Source organism: Oenanthe melanoleuca, chromosome 7 (genome assembly GCF_029582105.1).
Source record: "Oenanthe melanoleuca isolate GR-GAL-2019-014 chromosome 7, OMel1.0, whole genome shotgun sequence".
In the NCBI taxonomy this organism is placed as follows: Eukaryota; Metazoa; Chordata; class Aves; order Passeriformes; family Muscicapidae; genus Oenanthe; species Oenanthe melanoleuca.
Window position 1 is genome coordinate 13810153 of NC_079341.1, and position 19611 is coordinate 13829763.

Sequence of the window (19611 nt, forward strand, 5' to 3'; positions counted from 1 at the left end):
TTTTAAATGAAAGCCAAAGTCAGTGCAGGGCCCACCTTTTGTGTTTCCTATAATATGTAATTTTAGTATCAGCATTGCAAGGCTCTGAGCTAGCACTTCATAAGTTGCTGCTGAGCATCTCACAGCAGGAAACTGTTCCTTGACATTGCAGGATCATTGGCACTGTTCTCACCTGTAGCACAGCAGATGGAGCTGACTGTGAGTCACAGAGTTTCACTGGCTGTAAGGCTCTGGTTATGGAAGGAATTGTGCCAGTGCAGACACTGGTAGCTATTCAGGAGTACCAGCAGAGATGGTCACACCAGCAAAATGCCTTTGATGGGGCAAAGCTGAGAAACTTAAATTTTCTTACATCAAAGAGATGTATGTATATTTTAAAATTTTAAAAAACATTTATCCTCAATCTCTCAATCTGAAAAGACAGATTAATTTGTTCCTTTATAAATGAAGGTGAATGTTTCATTCACAGTACAGCAGAACATTCAGTCAATGATGTAATTTATTTTGAAAGATCTAGAACATATTTCTCCTTCAAATTACCTTTTTTTTTGGGAAAAATCTATGAATATTAAAGAACATAATCTGCCTAATGCCAAGGATAGAACAGGTGGAATGGGCTGCTCTATTTGGTGATTATTTGCCAGATAAAAAATATGGTCTGTGTGATTCCTCTCTCAGCTGGCCTAGCTGGGGAGATATTTGAAGTGACAATTATTTAAGCATGAAGTTAAATTTTAACCTTGAATATTCAGTCAAGATTGCTGAGCATGTATTGCTGCCCTCCATAGCCAACTCATGGTTAAATGTACTTTGCCTGAACTAACAAATGTACCATTTGAAGTAAATCATATGGTTTATCCATTAAGGGAAGCTACAATTGATACTTTTGCAAAAGCTGCTATTGAGAAAAAGCTTATTGTGTTGAGATTAATTCAGTATATTCCACCCTTATAAAAGCTTAAAATAAGCCTTTGAAATCTTTTGTACTAAGCTAACGTGGTTTGCTTTTGGTTTTTGTTGTTTTCTTTCTGAGAGGAAAGCTTTCAAGAGCATTCAAGTTATATAAAAAATGCATTTAAAGTCACTGAAAATCTATTAAATTCTGACTAAAGCTTCTCAGTTCAGCATCCCTTTTCCACAGTTATTGAATTTTTCTGTTTCACAGTTTTTGCTGTTAATTTATTTCTAAGTCATGCTCTAAATTAGTCCCTGCCCTAAAGAATTCCCTAAATATAATTTCAAAGCACCTGATAAAGGGAAGGGAAGGGAAGGGAAGGGAAGGGAAGGGAAGGGAAGGGAAGGGAAGGGAAGGGAAGGGAAGGGAAGGGAAGGGAAGGGAAGGGAAGGGAAGGGAAGGGAAGGGAAGGGAAGGGAAGGGAAGGGAAGGGAAGGGAAGGGAAGGGAAGGGAAGGGAAGGGAAGGGAAGGGAAGGGAAGGGAAGGGAAGGGAAGGGAAGGGAAGGGAAGGGAAGGGAAGGGAAGGGAAGGGAAGGGAAGGGAAGGGAAGGGAAGGGAAGGGAAGGGAAGGGAAGGGAAGGGAAGGGAACATGGGCACACAGCTCTACTCTGAGCCAAACCTTAAGATTGATGTTGGCCTTTGGTATACTTCTGCATTTCTGAATAGGCAGTACATATCAACAAATGATCATTTCAGTACAATGGTCCTTTCTGCAATGCTTCTCTTCTGTTGTAATAGCTGCACGATTTCCAAATTATTTTCTGTTTAATTAATTGATACTTCTTCATATGAGGACAATTCTTCTAAGAATGAGCTAATTTTATAAGTACAACATGTTGGTAGAGTCGTCATTTTCTTTGGAAAGACCTTTATGTACTAAAAATGCCCCTCATTTTTTCCAATTTGTTTGTCCCTAGTGGGAGTCAATAGAACCTTTTAGTGGATGTAAGTGGAAGTTGTAATGGACTATAGAGGATGGAAATATTGATTGAATATATTGATTAATGCTTATGCAGGAAGATAGGGAGATGATAGATCTAAATAATTGGTAAAAATGTGAACTGACTATTTAGGCTGTAAATTCTTCTGCAGTCTGGACCTAGTTGAGGACTTTAATTCGCTCTTAAGGGCTTGATTAATTCACTAAGACTAGGCAAAGACCTAGTACCCCCTTCTCAACCTCTTCTCTGGAAATCTTTCACTACCTCTGTTAGGCAGCATGACTGATCAACAAAGATGGATGTTTTTTCCCCCATAGCCATTATCTAATTTTAATTTTTTCATTTTCTTTTCTTTCTTCTCCTCCTAGTACATCTGATATATTCCTAAGGGAAAAGAAATATACTTCTGACTAGTGCCTTACTATATTTAAAATTCTGATTAAATGAAAAGAGAGCTAGAAATTATCACTACTTGAATTTTGAAAAATTATTCTTGGCAAAAAACACAGCACTGAACAAGAAGATCAGGTTATTAGTTACTATGACTGCAGTATTAATTGATTGCTAAGCTGAAATGCCATGGGCCATGTTTTACTTATTCCCACAACTGTCAATGAAAGTTCTACTCATGGAATGAATAGAATTAAATAAGCCAAGCCTCCCCCTCTCCTTCCCACGCATATCTCTTCCTCGTATTGCATCTACTTAACAGGCTAATGATGTATGAGCAAAATAAGTGTATGTAACCCTGGCATTCTGACTTTGTCTTGAAGAAGAAAAGTGTTTTCTGTGGCATATTTTGGTAGAGCTCTTTTTGTTGCTTTGTTTTTTAGCATTTTGGGTGTTCCTTCTCTTTATGGAAGAAAAATTGAAGTGTATGTCTTGGTATGTATTGGTATATATATTTATTTAATTCAACTGGGATATTTGAGTTCATGACTCCTGGTTGAATGAAATTTATCTCAGCAGAGTTTTACTTAAGACTGTTTGTGGAAGCTTTAAAATGCCCACAATCTCTGATCTTCAAGTTGGTTGATTTGGAGGATGAGGCTATGGGCCTTGCAGTCACTCCATTCCAAATATTTGCTGAACCAGAGGCTGCAGCCTTGTATTTGATAGCTATAGTCACATATCCATTAATTTTTCCAATAATATTTTTGAACCTATGTGGCAGTTTATATATTTTGAAATGTCACAAAATTATATTACAGTTTAAAAATTACATTTTGCATTTTAAAATTACAAGTTAGATGGCAAAATCTTGCAAAAATTCCTGTAATATTTCACAGGAAGTTCAGTGGTTTGATTGTGTGCCTTTTTTTGAAAGTGTCTTTTGATTTTATTTGATCTTCATCTTTTTTTTTTTTTTTTTTTTTTAAAGGCATAGAGTGCTAGAATGGATAGTAATGAGATGAATGACTAGCCCTTATTTCTTCTCCTTAAATTTGTTTCAATTAGGCACCTGAAAGAAGCTAATCCTTTTTGAGAAGTTATTAATCTTATGTGATGAGGGATCTGTTAGATCTTGTGCTTGCAAATTAATTCTATGTTGCAAGTTAGAAGCAGAGCCACTGAAACTCCTTCTCCTCCCTGGCATATTGTTCAGCCATCTCTCATCAGAGAGCAGTGGCCTCATGAAAATCACAGATCAAATGAACATTTATTTCAAATACTACTTTCTCTGTTCTGTCTTAATGAAGTCACTCCTGCTTACTGTCATTTGCAGACTGAATAGTCCTCCTACTTTACAGATGAATGGTTAAAAAGATTAGAGAGACTGCAGTGTGTCTTGCTAGTCTCTATTTGTACTCCAGTGGCTCATATCTGCAGAGCTCAGGGCTTGATCCCAAATTTAGATCTGCATCTGATTATAGCAAACTGATGTAGAACTCTGCTTCCTGCTGCACAGGTGATGTGGAATATCCTGGCTCCATGCTCTGAGGCAGCCAAATGCCCATGGTCCTCTAATTTCAGGAACATTTGCATCTCATTTGAATAAAAATTGGAATAGTTACAAAATTTTGTTTTAGGGATTTTAAGGTTTCTTCCTTGATATACTAAAAACATATCAAATGTCAGATATTCCTCAGAAATATAGAAGTACTGTTTTCTCCAGGGATATTTAATAACAGTGTTAGACTAATACGGATTTAAGTGGACTATAACATAGATTTTAGTTTAGGCAATAAAGCCAATTTATATCCTTTGACCTTTGGCCAGTCTCAGGCTTGATTCAGTTTTGCAAGATAATTTCCTCAAATCCTTTCCTCCACACAAGTCCTGCTCTTCCAAATTAAATTTCTGATTTTTTGGCTGTTGTCCCACTGTCAGAAAATTCCGTAATTCTTGTTCATTCTGTTCTTCTTGTACTGCATGTTAAAGAGCCTTCCTAGTCTGATAATTCTATGCCTCTGAAAAATAAGAATGTTTCTACTGTTCTTCCAGTAAGCTGGGGAAGGATGAGGGGTGCATTTAATTTTTTTTTAAAACCCAGTTGAAGAATCTCACAAAATTTACTGTCAGCCAGATGAACTGCTGAAACTGAGCACAAATACACTATGCTCACTGTTCACCAATAATTTATATGGTTCTTCTGACATGCTTCCTATTAGGCATCTTCCTGTAATCCCTCAAATAGCAATAAATTTATATGGAGATTCTTTTGAACTATACAACACTCTGGCTTTCCTTATTCATCCATGTTTCAGAAAGGCAGCACTAGACAGACAGATCTAGGTAATCAAATAAAGCCTGCAATTCAATTGGCATTACTGTCAAGAAAATATTTTCAAAGAGGGGCATGCTTTACATATATTCAGGTCATCCTAACTCTGGGGTTTCTTGCATAACTGAATGAAGGGAAAATTGATATCAAACTAAATAAGGGATCTGTTCCCTGGAAACCCCAGCAGTCTGAGTGATAAGGACAAATAACTGCAAGAAAAAGATTTATACAAGTGTGGAATGGAAGTGTTGAGTCTGTTTAAAGAGAATATTTAGTTACATGTTTCTTCTAAATAAACTGGTGACCTCTAATTCACTTCTGTTGAAGCTAAATTTCTTTTTAATACTTCTTCTATTTTGCAAGAGCTATATATAACTTTTCTAGCTTTTTGAACTGCTAATAACTGTGAAAGCTGACTTGCAATCCAATCTTGGATAATATCTTTACTGCTATGACTTTGTTACCCTGCCTTCAATGGGAATACAGATCTCTACATAGAAGGAATTAATTCTCTTCAATGAAGGAATTAATTCTCTGTAATTCTTTTATTGTGCTGGAATAGCATGATGAAAATGTGTTCACCACATCATAGCTATGTAGCATCATTTACTTTTGCATGTAAGTATCAAAACACTTCTTGCACAATGGGGGACAGATCAATAGGCCAATGGTGTTCTCAGTTATAGCAGTAACCTGCTGACATGTCTGTCAGTTACTGGTTTAGAGGTCTTCCTGGGCTTTTGTAGCTCATTGATTACACTTCAATCCACCACAGCTCTGACAACTTGGTGGAAAAATATTTTCTTCAGCTGAATAACTTGAATTCTATTGTCTTTTACCTTCTGGAACATGAGCAGTGGGAGAGAGAGAAGATATCTGCCGTGCACAGCTTCCCCTTGGTCTCAGTCCATCTGCCAGAGAAGGCATTTAGTGATGTGCTGAGTTGGTCCTACAGTCAACTTCAGCTCCTCTGAAATCAAGTTTTTCAGCTGTTCACCTGTCACTACTCCTCTTGTTAGGTCCAAGGCCTTGTTGGTTACCTTGTATTAATTATTTTGCAGGAAACTTTTGGACACTGAAGATGAGCTCTCTGACATCCAGTCGGATTCGGTCCCGCTGGAAGTGCGGGACTGGTTAGCTTCTACATTCACGAGAGAAATGGGAATAGTGAAGAGGAGACCTGAGGAAAAGCCCAAATTCCGAAGCATTGTGCATGCTGTACAGGCTGGGATTTTTGTAGAAAGGTGAGAACTTTGTTTTCTTGTTACAGCAAGTAATGTTACTGCATTTAACCTCAGTGCCTGCCACTGGAGATCCTGTAAATGTGGGATGACCCTGAAGCAAATCTTCGAGCCAGAATTTATGCTGCAATTTCTGCAGCCACTCCATTTTTCTAAACAGAATTCCAGATGAAACCTCTAAATTTGTAAAATCTCCTAAGCCTTGGAAAATTCTGGAGATGAACTCAATGGCTTTGTAACTTCTACACTAAATTGTACCAAAGACACAAAGAATAATGTTAATTACTTCTCATAAGTAAGAGTAATAAGAGTAATTACTTCTCATAACTTCATAAAAAATTACATAAATCTTTAGGGTCATACCCCTAAATAGATTCATGTTATTTCACAAACTCTGAAAGGAAAAAATTTAAAAAAAGAGAAATTGTTCTGGCATGTTTTTAAATAAGTGCTATTTCTTAATATTTTATTTGTTCTTTTAGGATGTACCGAAAAACTTCAAGCATGGTTGGTTTGGCTTATCCAGCAGAAGTGATAGTCACATTTAAGGTGAAAGAAGTTTAATCATTGTGGAATTTGGATGTATTTGCATTTATGCTTAGTGACTGTTAGGGTCAAAAGAATATTTTTCTACTGAACGTACCCTAGTCATAGTTAGTACTACAGATCTGAGCACAAAGAACAGAGAAGATAATAGTTAAAAATTCAACAATAACAAATGATTCTGATTAATTCTGGTTTCATTTAGATCCTATTAGGGCAATAGAATGAGATTTATATAGAAATACTTATAGAAATGTGAGACAGTTTTATCAGTTCCCAGTGGTATCGTAATCAGTGTCTCAGACAGCAGCATTTGCTTCCTTTTTAGGAAAGAAAAAGGAGATAGTGTTGGGATAGAGCTAACAAAAGAAGCTGATGCTTATGGAACAAGTAGAGTATTTGCTGTAAATTTAAGGTATTACTCTAGTTCAGCCAAAAGTTGATCTTTTATAGTAAGCTGAGTTCCTATGTCTATGAATGCAATTAAAAACTGGTATTTCTTGAGAATGAAGTACCTCAACTTTTCCCCTGAAAGCGAAAAAATGATATTATTCTCAAATTGCTTTATGTTTAATGACATCAGTGTCAATGACATTGTATAATAGCCTGTTTGAAGGGTAGTATTCAGAGTAGTTCCATAAGGTTATGTAGACAATTTGTACTGAGAAGGTTACACTTGAAGGATTAAGACCTTTGATTCAAAGCATGCAAAGTGGCCTTGGTCATGTTGCAAGTATTTTATTCATAACTGACACAATTGTTTTCATCATTAATATTGAAGTAGCCATTGATGTGTTATCTGTATTAGGAATTTGAAGAGTTGAAGAATAAAACCACCAAACTCTCCCTGTTCCCTCAAAATACTTGCCAGATGGATGGAAATGTAATTTTTTTGTTGTGTTTTGTTTTTTTGTTGTTTTCCTTTTCTCTCCTCTACAGGATGTTGATAAGTGGTCTTTTGATGTATTTGCCCTTAATGAAGCAAGTGGAGAGCACAGTTTGAAATTTATGATGTATGAGCTGTTAACCCGATACGACCTTCTGAGCCGTTTCAAGGTCAGGAACTAACCACAACTAAAAAATGTGTATGCAATAATACATGTGTCAAATTTAAAATACAAGAAAACCAGCATTCAAGTTTTTTTTATTGTACAATGCAGTATAGAATTTCAAAGAATATGGCAAATGCAATATTGTAAAATGCCAATAGTCCTCCTAAATACCTTTTTCATGGTCTGGATCATGGTATGTTGATCGCCATTGTTCAAGGGCTTCAGCTGAGCCTTCCTCTCCTATACAACCTGGAGGGATATGTAAAGAGGAAAATTTGCTTTTCCAAGGTGTTTGTAGGGTTTTGCAATACGAGTCCTTATAGCCAGCTTTGAAAGGCTGAGATAAAAAATGGATCAAAATGATACATTTATTGTTATAATACCAAATGAAAGTTTTCTTGTAGTTTCAACATATCTTTTCTGCAAAACTCTGTGTTCCTTTTGGAGAGGCTGAAGTTTCTTGAATATTTTGAATTTAAGCTAGCAACCCAGCTTTTTCCAACAGGCTTTATTTGCTTGAAGTCAGAACCAGGGCTGCCATTATAGCACAGAAATAATGTACACATTGCTACTGGCAGAGTGGGCTTAAGCCCATTCTCAATCCCATTGTTCAAGTTGCAGGGTTTTTAAATAAAGAAAAAATTAATAAGGGATATGTAATTTCATGAGATGGGTGAAGTGGTTTATCCTCAGGCAGCAAATAAGGCACCTCACAGCCACTCACTTGCTCACTCCTCTCTCCAGAAGGATGGGGGAAAGAGAATTGGAGGCGTAAATGTGAGAAAAGTTGTGGGTTGAGCTGTGTACAGTTTAATAATGGTGGTGGAGTTCCATAATATTTTCTATATTACTATTTTCTATATAATAGTGTAGAAAGCTGATATTGAAGAGAGAAAGCCCAAGGAGAAAGGCTGCAGATGAGAGCAGCTGCTCAGCTGCTGGGGACTCCCAGGCAGCCGTGCCCAGCCAGGCTCCCCCAGGTCAGCCTGGCCCTGCTGCCCATGGGGTCACGTGGAGCATTGTCCCCTGGTCAGCGGGGCCAGCTGTCCTGGCTGTGTCCCTTCCCAACTCGTGGTGCACCCCAGGCTACCCAGTGCTGGGTGGGATGGGGAGCAGACAAGGCCTTGGCTCTGCAGTCACTGCTCAGCGGTAACTAAAACATCCTGGAGTTATCAGCTCTGTTTACAGCACTAATCCAAACCCCTTACAGCTACTATGAAGGAAATTAACTCTATCCCTGCCAAAACCAGCACAATGCAAAAATGGGTGGGACCAGATAGTGCCTGTACTTCACACATTGCCCTACTAGGATGTTAAAGCAAACCTTGTCTCAAACAAGGTAAAACTGGTGAAGAAAAGGAGATAATCCTATTGTTAGACTCCTATGTCAGCCTGTATGGTACATGCAATCTGTGCATCCCTGGTGCAGACAGACATGCCTTGGAAACCATCTGCTTGATAGCTCTGCAGTGTCTTGTGCATGGTGTAAGTAGAGACATATAACATCTACAGAAATTATGTGGAGACTCACTGGTGCCTGTATGATATCAGACCTTTGCTTAAATTTTTCTTTTATCCCATGGTATATTATTTGTAATTCATTTATTGCTTGCTTGATTTTGCAGCTGTTGCAGGAAAAAACTAATTGTTTTAATGTTTTCTTGTCTGTAGATCCCTGTTCCCAATCTTATTTCTTTTGCTGAAGCTCTTGAAGTTGGTTACAGCAAATACAAAAATCCCTATCACAATTTGATCCATGCAGCTGATGTTACTCAAACTGTGCATTACATAATGATTCACACTGGCATCATGGTAAGAAGTATTGTGAAGTTCAAATTACTTCTTTTCTCAGACTCTGCTGTTTTGAATGAATGTGTACATGTTTCTTTTCTAAAGGAAAAAGCTCAGTTGAAAATTCTGCAGAGAGAGATTCAAGAACTACTGTTCAGGCTGTGAACTTTATTTCATTTTAACAGTTCTTCCAGGCTGAACTTCTCTCAATGCAGAGGGAAAGATGAAGAAAAAAATAATCTTTAAATCCTTTTTGCTTTTCATTGCCTGGATTTAGGTATTTTATATCATATTTAATGAGATAGATTTGCAGGAGTGGGCAGGTGAGAATTTTTTACTTTCACATCAGAGCATGGGAGGTGTGATCAGGCAAGGAAACTTTAGTATCTGCAGAGGTCCTGTCTGTTGAAAGATGTTCTGAATCAGTAGAGGCTTAGAATTATATCATCATGGATTGGCTTAGGTTAGAAAGAACCTTAAAGATCACTCAGTTCCAACCACCCTGCCATAGGCAAGATCACCTTCCTCTGGACCAGGCTGCTCAAGGCCCCATCCAGCCTGGCCATAAACTCTGAAACTGCTTTTTCTTTCAGTTTTTATCCTTCTTTAGCACTGCTCTTGCATACTCTGTGTGCCTATGGTAGGCAGGCTTTGCATTTGCCTTGAAACAATATTTTAAATTAATTATTTGAGAATAGAAATGAATCTGTGCAAGAATATTTTATTTCTAAACACTTAAATTTAATACCAGCAGTGGAATTCTCCTCACTATCAGCTTGCTAGGCAAAACTGAAATAAAATGGACATTATTGTCAGTGATTTTTTGATAATTTGTCTTCACTGTGGATACAATTGTTTAAAAAAAATGCCAACAAACCAAAAAACAAGCAACAAATGAAACAGCTGGGAAGAAATGGTGCCTAATTTCTGTTGGTAGAGCTGTGAAACAGTTCTAGAAGACTTTGGAAAAGAAATATTTAGAGCTGACTCTGGATGTTTTTGCTCCTATATATGCACAATAAATGACAGTCAATCACTTATGTTGAGCCTTTTCTTGCTTAAAATGCCCTTGGCTTCAGGGTGGGCAAGGAAAGGTCCCCAGGCATTGCAAGTTTTTATTCTACTCTTTGAAAAAAGTATTTTGACTGTAAGTGTTTAAAGCTATATTTTAACTCTAATATTACTTCTTAAGTAAAGCCTGGAGTCTTCACCAGCCAAGATTCCTTTTCAGATTGAGAAGTTTTCTTGAGAAAGCACTTCCATATCAGACTGAAGCAGAGGCCAGGCAGCTCTTGCCAACAGGAGTCCAAACCAAAGTTGTTGTATACAATATTAAGCTATAAAAATAATAATTTAGTTAAAGAAAATACTTGAAGATATTCGATTAACTGCAAGAGTTAAGTGATGTGAGCCATGTCTTTGTTGCAGGTATACACCTGGATCAGGAATTTACCAGGAGGAAAATCCTTTTATTTTATCATAAACATCCCTCTGGCCCATTGTATCAGTGCCCCTCTGCCCTTCAAAAAAAACCAGTAACATTCAGATTTTCCTTGTGATGCCAGAGCAAAGTTCCAACTTGCAGAGCTTTCCTAGTAATTTTGGGACATTTAGTCATTGATTAAGCCACTTTGAAAGATACTTTGTGTATCTCTGAACCCTGACTAAAGGAATCTGTTTCATATTTGAATATCTGCTATTTCAATGTGTGCACATGAGTGTGAGAAAGGCCTCTCCAGCATGAGTATTTCAGTATTAGCATCTTAATCTTCTAACTGCCTTAGATGTGATTTGGATAACTATTTTCAAAAAAGTTCAGACTTTAGTGTTGCAAAATCTCATTAATATTTTTGTACTGTTGCAGTACAAAAATATTTTTATAAAATTATTCCAGGTTTAATTCAAGTTGTAATTGACAAATTATGATATTCAATTGTGGTATTTCCCTCCCTGTGGCAGGAGGATTGGAAATAGATGATTTTAAGGTCCATTCTAACCCTAACCATTCTATGATTCTATGGTGCTATGATACTGGGAAGTTCTTGGAAAAAAAATCTAACTAGGACACCACTTAGTCAAGAGTGCCTTCAAACAGATGTACTTGCCAGGCAGAAGGAACATTTATGGAAATCAGTGTTTGAAAGAGGCCTAGTGATTCTGCAGCTTGCAAAGTATTTCTCTCCCAAATGTCACTTGCAATTTGAGAAAACATCAGTATCATGAAAATGTTCTATTTAACTTGCTGGGTTTTTTTTCCTGTTGCCTGGTTAAGCCTCCAGCACCCCACTCAATAACTATTTGGACTTTGCTTCTCAAACCAGCAGTTTTCAGAGCAGGTCCACTGTAATGCTTTTTGTAAACTCTGCTGTACTTCTAATAAATACCTGGATTAGAGTAAATCTGATGCAATTCTAGATCAAATTCCTGGGGGTTTTTTTGTTGTTTTTTTTTTTTTTTTTTTGCAGTCTGGTTTGCAATTTGAGGTTTTTGTGCTGTCATTGTCTCTTAAGGACCTGGTACTGACTCAGAATCTTGCAGAGTTATCTTCCTTGTTTATTTCTGAAACACATACTGAAGCAAATGTTTCCAAAAGCTGGGGTTTAAGAAATCTTTTGTGTGATTCCTGTTGTTGAGGTAACATATTTTGTACCTTTTATAGGAAGCTGGAAAAACAGCTGTATTTCCACATTTGCCAAAAAAATTTGGCTTATCAGAGCTTATTCTTCTCCATAAGCCCCTAGAGAGATTCTGGTGAAGATTTAGACATATTCAGAGCTGCTGTTAAAGAAATAAAATAATCATTATATTTTTCAAAAGTTGCTGTCTATCTTAAGCAAGAAGATCCAGCCACCTCAGATCAATGTGTTAGAATGTTAGATACCACAGATGGCAGACAGTCTATTAACCTTCCCAAGAGATTAAATCCCAGATGATGCAACTGAAATGTATAAGTCAAGCTTGCATTTATGAAGTTTTCATCTTTATAAAGGTTTAAGAATCCAAGTCCCAGGGAATACATCTTGTAAGGAACTTTTGAGTCATCGATCATCTTCCCACCATCCCTTTTCTCCTCCCACGCACCTGTATTGCTCAAAGTAAAGGAAAAATGTCTTTACTGCCAATAAGTGCATTGTGAGACTCCATTTCTTATTCAGTTTTTAATCCATCATTGTAAAAAAAAAAGTTTCAAACAGAACTCATAATTTGAAATGTATCTACACATATGCAATACATAATGCTGCCATAGAAGACATAGTTTATATTAGCTATGACACCCACAAGACATAGTATCTTTCAGGAGGGAAGCAGGTTTCAGCTCTTAGTCTTGCAGACCCCCAGATACTCATTTTCCCCTCTCCCTTTCAGAAACACACTTATTAACGGTCTCTTGAGAGTTTTTTCCTACTTCCTTAGGGATCCTTTAGCTAAAGTACTTCTCTGGTTCTCTGATTTGATTACTGATCTCAATTTTGACTATACTAGTGTATGTAGAATACTTGCTTTACTCTCTTAATGTATGAAGTCTCTGTGTAGCCCCATAGAGATTGTCTGTGAGGATTCATTCTGCTTATGAATGCCTTGTCCAGCAGCTATTTTATTTGCTACAAAAGCTGACCTTTGAAAAGGCATCTTAAAGAGAAGTTTATGTTTAGCTTTCGTTACACTTTCTGTGTTTCTGTTCTATTTGGTATGTTGAAAACATTGTGAGAGCCAGGACTGGTCATGGCCTGGTTTCTTGTGACACACAATATGATGAAGGTCATTGTTTCCATTTTTAGAACTGTTTACAGTACATTCTCATTCCTCTGTCTGTGACCTTTCTAAATCTATACTGCTTCACCAACAGCCAATACTTGCTCCTCAGCAGCCCTATATTGTCACTGAATGGCCTATTTAATTATTCTCAAATTGCTAATTAATTTTGACTCCTTCCTTTCTTCTTCTTTGAAAGAAAAACTACTATTGGAAACTTCTACTACATCTGACAGCTTATGTCCATTCCCACACACGTATGTGCATATTCGGGTGCATGAAGTTGAGATCATTCTTTGATTCTTTTGAAGCTTGCTTGTGCACCAGAACCATCTGAAATATGTGTGGAAATGCTTGACTAGCATTTGACTTAATCAATCCCATGACTGTGGGGGTTAATTGTCATATGATTTTTCTGCCCTCATCTTTAGATGGAGCTAATTTTCTCCTCAAGGACTTTTTGTCATTCAAGAAATAGAACTTGAAAGAAGATAACAGAGGTTATTTTACAAACTGAGCAATACAGAACAGCCTCATTTAGCAAGAGTTATAAAAGGGCTCAGAACTCCAGGGTCTGCATTATTTTGTATACATGACCTACATTACCTTTTGTTCTGTGTAGCTGTATACTATCCTTATGCTTATTTTTTTTAATTATCAGTACAAAGTACGATAAAATTTAGAACAGAAAAATCTCCCATGGGCCTAATTTTAGTGCTATGTACACTGGTAAAATATAGATAACGCTAATTTTGTACCTTCAATTTATAATTAACTGTATATGTAGTTTACTAAAAGACAAATTATAACCTTAACTTCGTATAAGTTTTTTTTAGATCAATATAGTGTAATTTTGCAAGTGCCACGTGTGGGCTAACAGATTAGATACTCAAAGCAGATGCAAAGTGAACAGTGTAATCCTTTTGATAATTCTTATATTTTTGGCTGCCAATATTTACTTTGCTGGTGACCATAAGGATGTTAACTTGGTCTCAGAGAAATCTTAAGCACAAGGACTTATTTTATCCTATAGTACTGAAGTGTTATGCTTATATAGTTATCTGGAGTAAGACAAGGGGAAAGTTTATTTAAGTTGAAGGCAGTGCAAAACATTTTCAGTACTGTAGGGTCTAATCTGAGTTAGGCTATTACAGAAAATGTGACAATGATTTGTTTTTCTTTTACCAGCACTGGCTCACAGAACTGGAAATTTTAGCAATGATCTTTGCAGCTGCCGTCCATGACTATGAACATACTGGGACCACGAACAATTTTCATATTCAGACAAGGTAAGTGATGCAGTCTCCTAGGAGCCATATCTGGAGTTTGCAGTTCATAGCTGAACTGTTCATAAAACTTACTAATAAAGCCAGGAAGTTGCCCGGTCAGTCCTGGTTTCAAAAATTGCTTCCCCTACTTCTGTCCAGTTAAGGGGATCAGTCACATGATCAAAAACTGTGGAAAAGTAATAAGATAGCTCCATACTGTCTGAAATAATTCCATTTTTGGAGCTGATAAGTCAGGAGAAAGTTTGAAATGGTTCAGAACATGAAGAACATGGACTTGAAACCCCCTTACCCCTCTATTTGCTCACCTAAATTCTGATACTACTGACTCAAAAACTTCTTCTACTGTATCCCCATAAAATGCCTCATCACTTACAGCAGTGTGCTTCCATTTTGTTTCACTTTGTGTATTAAACTTAGAGGGTCCTGGTGCAGAGGGAGAAACTTTCAAGGATAGCTTTAGAAATACCTACCATGAGCTGTCTCCTGGCATGTTTTGAAAGATATGGAAAAGAAATCTAGAAAGAAATCCAGTTTGAAAGTTAGGCTGTGTTCTCCTGCAGGTGCAGCAAGTCATTCTAGCTGCTGTTCCTGTACAACAGCATGTAGTTCTCTGCCTTAAAATATTTCCATCTTATCAAAGGAAAATCCCTGATCAATCCATTACTGAGTGAAAAATGGTACATCTGATACTTAAACCAGTACAAACCATCTTATTTTTCTCTTACACTGAGCTGTACATTGGTTTTAGTATCCTCAGCTAAGGAGCTTGCTTTAGCTGCTCTTAAAAAAATATCAGCATAGCACTGGCATGTTCTAACAAAACAGCTCAATGCTAGAAATATTATTACTTTGGGCACAAGCATCCTCACACTCACTCAATTGCCCAATTATTAAATTTAAATTAAATCTATAACAGTTTTTCACCAAGATGTGGCTTTCAATAATGAAAAATGCTAGTTTTGCAGCTGAAAAAAGGACACCATTCTTTTCTCCTTCAGCAGTCTGGCTAAAAATAAACTTCAGTTTGTAGTTCCAAGTTTATATTAGTTTTCTATTTTTGTCCTTAATATTTTGCTATGAAGCACTGCAAGAGTGGAAAACTCATTAAGCTGATAGCCTTTGAATTTCACGCATGCATATTTGCAAACAGGTATTTGTTATGTGATACAGCTCATTCTTCTCTCCTGTGTAAATTGGCCCTGATGTGGCATCCCAGATTGTGATTCCAAGTATCTTTTGCCTGAGGAAAACTGATGGAATGGCTGCCAAAATCATAGCAAATCTTAGCACTGCTTAAACGTAGTCATAAGTAGCTATGTTGATCAAAGTGTGCTTCATAAACATATGTGATTGGCATAACACAGATTTCCCCACGATTTTAGTTAGATTATGGATGTAAACATATTGATTATTTAGGATGGCTGTGGTTTGTTTCCTTTAAATAACGTTTCCAATCCTATTTTAATTATTTAGATTCCTTGGTACCATACGTGACAATCTATGCTGTTGCTCAACAGAACAAGGGGTTGAATTTAGCTTATTTATGTCAGAGTAAGCTGCAGTGCTAAATCAACACTGCTTTCTTCTAGTACAGACTTGTCACTGGAGCAAATTGAAATATTCAGGAATGGTTTTATCAGAACAGAATTGCAGCAGAGAGGTGACTCCTGAGATTGCCTAGCAGGTCAGATCAGGTCTTGGGGGAACAAATTCCCCAACAAATAATAATGCTTGAAGCTAAGTATAATAAATCCACACCACAATATTTGTGAATGTCTCAGTGCAATTTTGGAATTGTACATTAGTTTCTGATTCAGGAGGAAAGGATACTGTTAAGTGTGCTAACATTATGGCACGAGTCTCTTTAGGAAGCACTCGGGTGCTCCCAAATTGCAGCTTAGCATCTCTACCATCCCACTGTAATGAGGCTCAAGGTTTCTCTGTTTATCTGAGGAAAGATGATGGCTGTTTAAAACATGAAATTGAAGCTTTTTAATACTTTATTATTTATAGAATTTTATGATAATGAGTAGCATGGGCCAGAGAACATCTCTCAGAGCAGGAGGAGTAACTTCTTAATACCCATGCTATGTGTGGAGCCCTGCTGTTGGTGAACACATTGCATTTTAAATGTAATTGTATCATGTAAGTGTACTCTTGTTGTCTAATTAGAGCATTTCTGATTCTCTGAGATCCTATCTACAGTCAAGAAGCTCAAAGATCTCACGAGTTTTTGCCACAGTTAGTTCATATCAATAAAACATCACACATTTTAAAATATGACTTGCCCACAAACAGTGTATACAATGGTATAATGATAATTTTAAATGCATTTAAGATGGAAAATTTATTGGTATTTGATGCAGTAGGAACAAATAAACATTTTTTGATATATCTATATATATATCTCTAGGTATTTATATATAGTCAATATTCCTCATGGAGAATGCATAGTCCTACCTTTCCCAGTGCCATCATGGAACACTATTATAAAATCTGCCTCTTTCTCCCCACTCCAGGTCAGATGTTGCTATATTGTACAATGATCGTTCTGTTCTTGAAAATCATCATGTAAGTGCTGCTTATAGACTCATGCAGGAAGAGGAGATGAACATCCTGGCTAATCTAAACAAAGATGACTGGAGGTAAGGCTTGCTGTGACATTCAAAAATACTTCCAGTATTTAACAATAATAAAAACCACCAGGCTTTCCCTGTGGAGTCTATTTTAAGAGTTCAAATTACAGGAAGTTGACAGTGGAAAGAATAATGGATATTTGGATCCTAGGGAAGGCTGCTGTGGCGTTAAGTACTGTTGGGGAGACTGCACAATTTTCCAAGTGAGGTTGTGCATTAATGAGGTGCAGTGCTGGAGTGTGTGGACAGTCTCAGGTGAGATTGCTCTTTAGGAAAACCACAGTGCTGCCTGAGCTGGGTTGCCTTTGTCCAACATAAGCAGTGGGTTGAAATCACAGTGCAGAGTCACACTCTGCTGCCAGCTTGAGCACTACTGCTCCTGGGATTTCAGCACAGTCACGTCCTGGTTAAGCATTAAAAAATGAGTAGTGTGGACAGTCCAAAAATAATAAAGGCTCAGAAGTACTACAGAAATTTCTTCTTCTTCTTAATCCTAGTGTAATTCCTGAAGAAAATTTGGCCAGCTGAAAGAATAAGTATCTTAATTGACATATCACAAATAATAAGACCTGTGAGGCTAAAATTGTTAGTGTTAGATTAAAAGGAAATTATTAAAAAGGAAATTTTGTCTTTGTATATCATTGGTAAATCCATATTGCATTAAAAAGATGAGTCTTCTGTGTGTTTCTGTAAACATAGATATTATTCAGTGGCCCTAAAAAAACCCTTGCAGACAGGTGGACTGTGAAGTTCAGAGAAAGATGCTCTGCAAGGGAAGAGTCTCCCACTGTGAATCATGCTACCATGAATAACAAAGCTAAACTCTGCTTTATTTGTATTTTCACAAAATTTTACATTTATGGAGGAATATATGAACATCAGATCAAATTTTGCTGAGGTGTACATTTACAGATGGACTGTTTTACATGGTAAAGTTGCATGATTTTACTTATTTACATGATGAGGAAACCCCTAAATAAAGCATTTATTGAATGTAAGTCTGCTGGTCCTTCTGGGTTTCAATTAATTATTATTCTGGAAGCATACAATTTTTAGTTATTTTAAAAGAATTCTTCTCAGAGGATACTCATTTAGATTTAGTTATCAGAAGGCTTGTGTTGTACCTTTAATTCTGGATAAATTTTTCCAGAAATAAATTGTAAATGTCATTGATAATTGTCTACACATCTAGATTTTCAATGCCAGCAAGAGCCAGCCTTCCTCCTCTTGAAACTGTTTTGGGCCTGAGAGTTTTGGGGCCAATAGGTCTCTGTGATTTTGTCCAAACTATTGAGTATGGAGAAGATTATTATGCCAGTACACAGCCATCAGAAACTCATATTCTGTCTTTTAAAACCATAATTTTAGGGAAAAAATTATTTTCAAATCCTCAGACACGTTGCCTTGAGTATGTTTTTCTTAAGTGGTGTTGTTTCATATTGCATACTACCAGAGGATGTTCCAAGTAGAAAGGGGCTGAAATTCTTCAGCTGAGTTTCAATCCAGGAGTGTTCCAAGGATGGCTTGGAAACACTTTTGTTCATCCCCAGTCCTGGCTTCTTCATCACTGGAGAACACCTTAAATCAGTGTAGTCTGGGAATCCCTGCAGCAACATACAGTGGCTCCAGCTGATTGAAATCTGGCTGCCAGCTGGTACATCCCAGTCATTCCCTTTTGTTATGCCACTGAGGAAAAGAGTAATAGGGTGGAACCCAAATATTTGCAAATGGAAGGAGGAACCTGTGATTTCCAAGTTGTGATGTTCATACATTTTGCTTTGGTGGACTGCAGATAAAGCAAATAGGCTGTCTTAACATTTCTGAAGCACACTCTTCTCTGCATAGATTGTTTGGCCAGGTCTTCCCACAGTTCCTTGTTCAGTTCAGTTGTGGACCATTTCCTCTAATTCTTGTTGCATTTTATGTCTCCATGGTTTTTGAACCTGTGATAAGCCACCACATTCTTTTGGAACTTGTTCAATCACACACTGGCTTTATTTACACTTCTTTTTCAATCTCTTCTCACTGTAGCCCTATTATGTTTCCCTAGATCTTACTTTAGTTTTGCAAATTTTGTTTGTATAGAGTGGCTACACAGATTCCATTATATGCAGCCAGTTTGAAGCTGGTGAGATTTGGCAACCAGAGAAAACTAGATTTTAATATCTCTTTTTGGTCATACTCAGTAAAATGTAGAAGAAATGTATGAAGTGACTAATAAGCTCAAGAAGCTAAACTAGGACATTCAGTCCTGTGTTTGGTCACTTAGCTCAGCAATTACAGTCTGTACTTTGAAGCAGGCAATAAATTTCAAAGTGCCAGTCTGTGCCAACCTGCACAACCTGTTGCAGTGTGACACTTCAATTTAGAGGGTCAGTCATGGAAATTACAGTTTCCTGGTATTCATTTCTAATATCCAGAAATTCCTGTTACCCTGTCATTTCATTGCTGCAATGATGGGTCTGGTAGCCACTTAACAGAGACTCTTCAATTTTCTTATTATTACTTAAGTGAGCTTGGATCTATACTGAAATTCATGCTGTTAAACTAACAGTATTGAAGGTTGCACTGAATCAAGTTGGCAGTAAATTGAAATGATAATCTGTTCAACTTTTTAATGTACTACCTGGCACTGATTAATTTCTTTACTTCTGTCATACCTATTTTCTAGTTGCAGCAATCT

General features: G+C 37.0%; 1 protein-coding gene across 4 annotated transcripts in view; it reads left to right on the forward strand.

Annotated features, from left to right (window-relative positions):
• PDE1A (phosphodiesterase 1A) overlaps positions 1-19611 on the forward strand; it is a 143592-nt gene that overhangs the window by 94512 nt on the left and 29469 nt on the right. For all 4 annotated transcript variants that reach the window (XM_056496833.1, XM_056496831.1, XM_056496832.1 and 1 more), the window contains 6 exons: positions 5685-5867; positions 6347-6413; positions 7347-7463; positions 9131-9271; positions 14192-14292; positions 16812-16937. In XM_056496833.1, coding sequence (XP_056352808.1) covers positions 5685-5867; positions 6347-6413; positions 7347-7463; positions 9131-9271; positions 14192-14292; positions 16812-16937 — 735 coding nt within the window. The remainder of the gene's footprint in view (positions 1-5684; positions 5868-6346; positions 6414-7346; positions 7464-9130; positions 9272-14191; positions 14293-16811; positions 16938-19611) is intronic.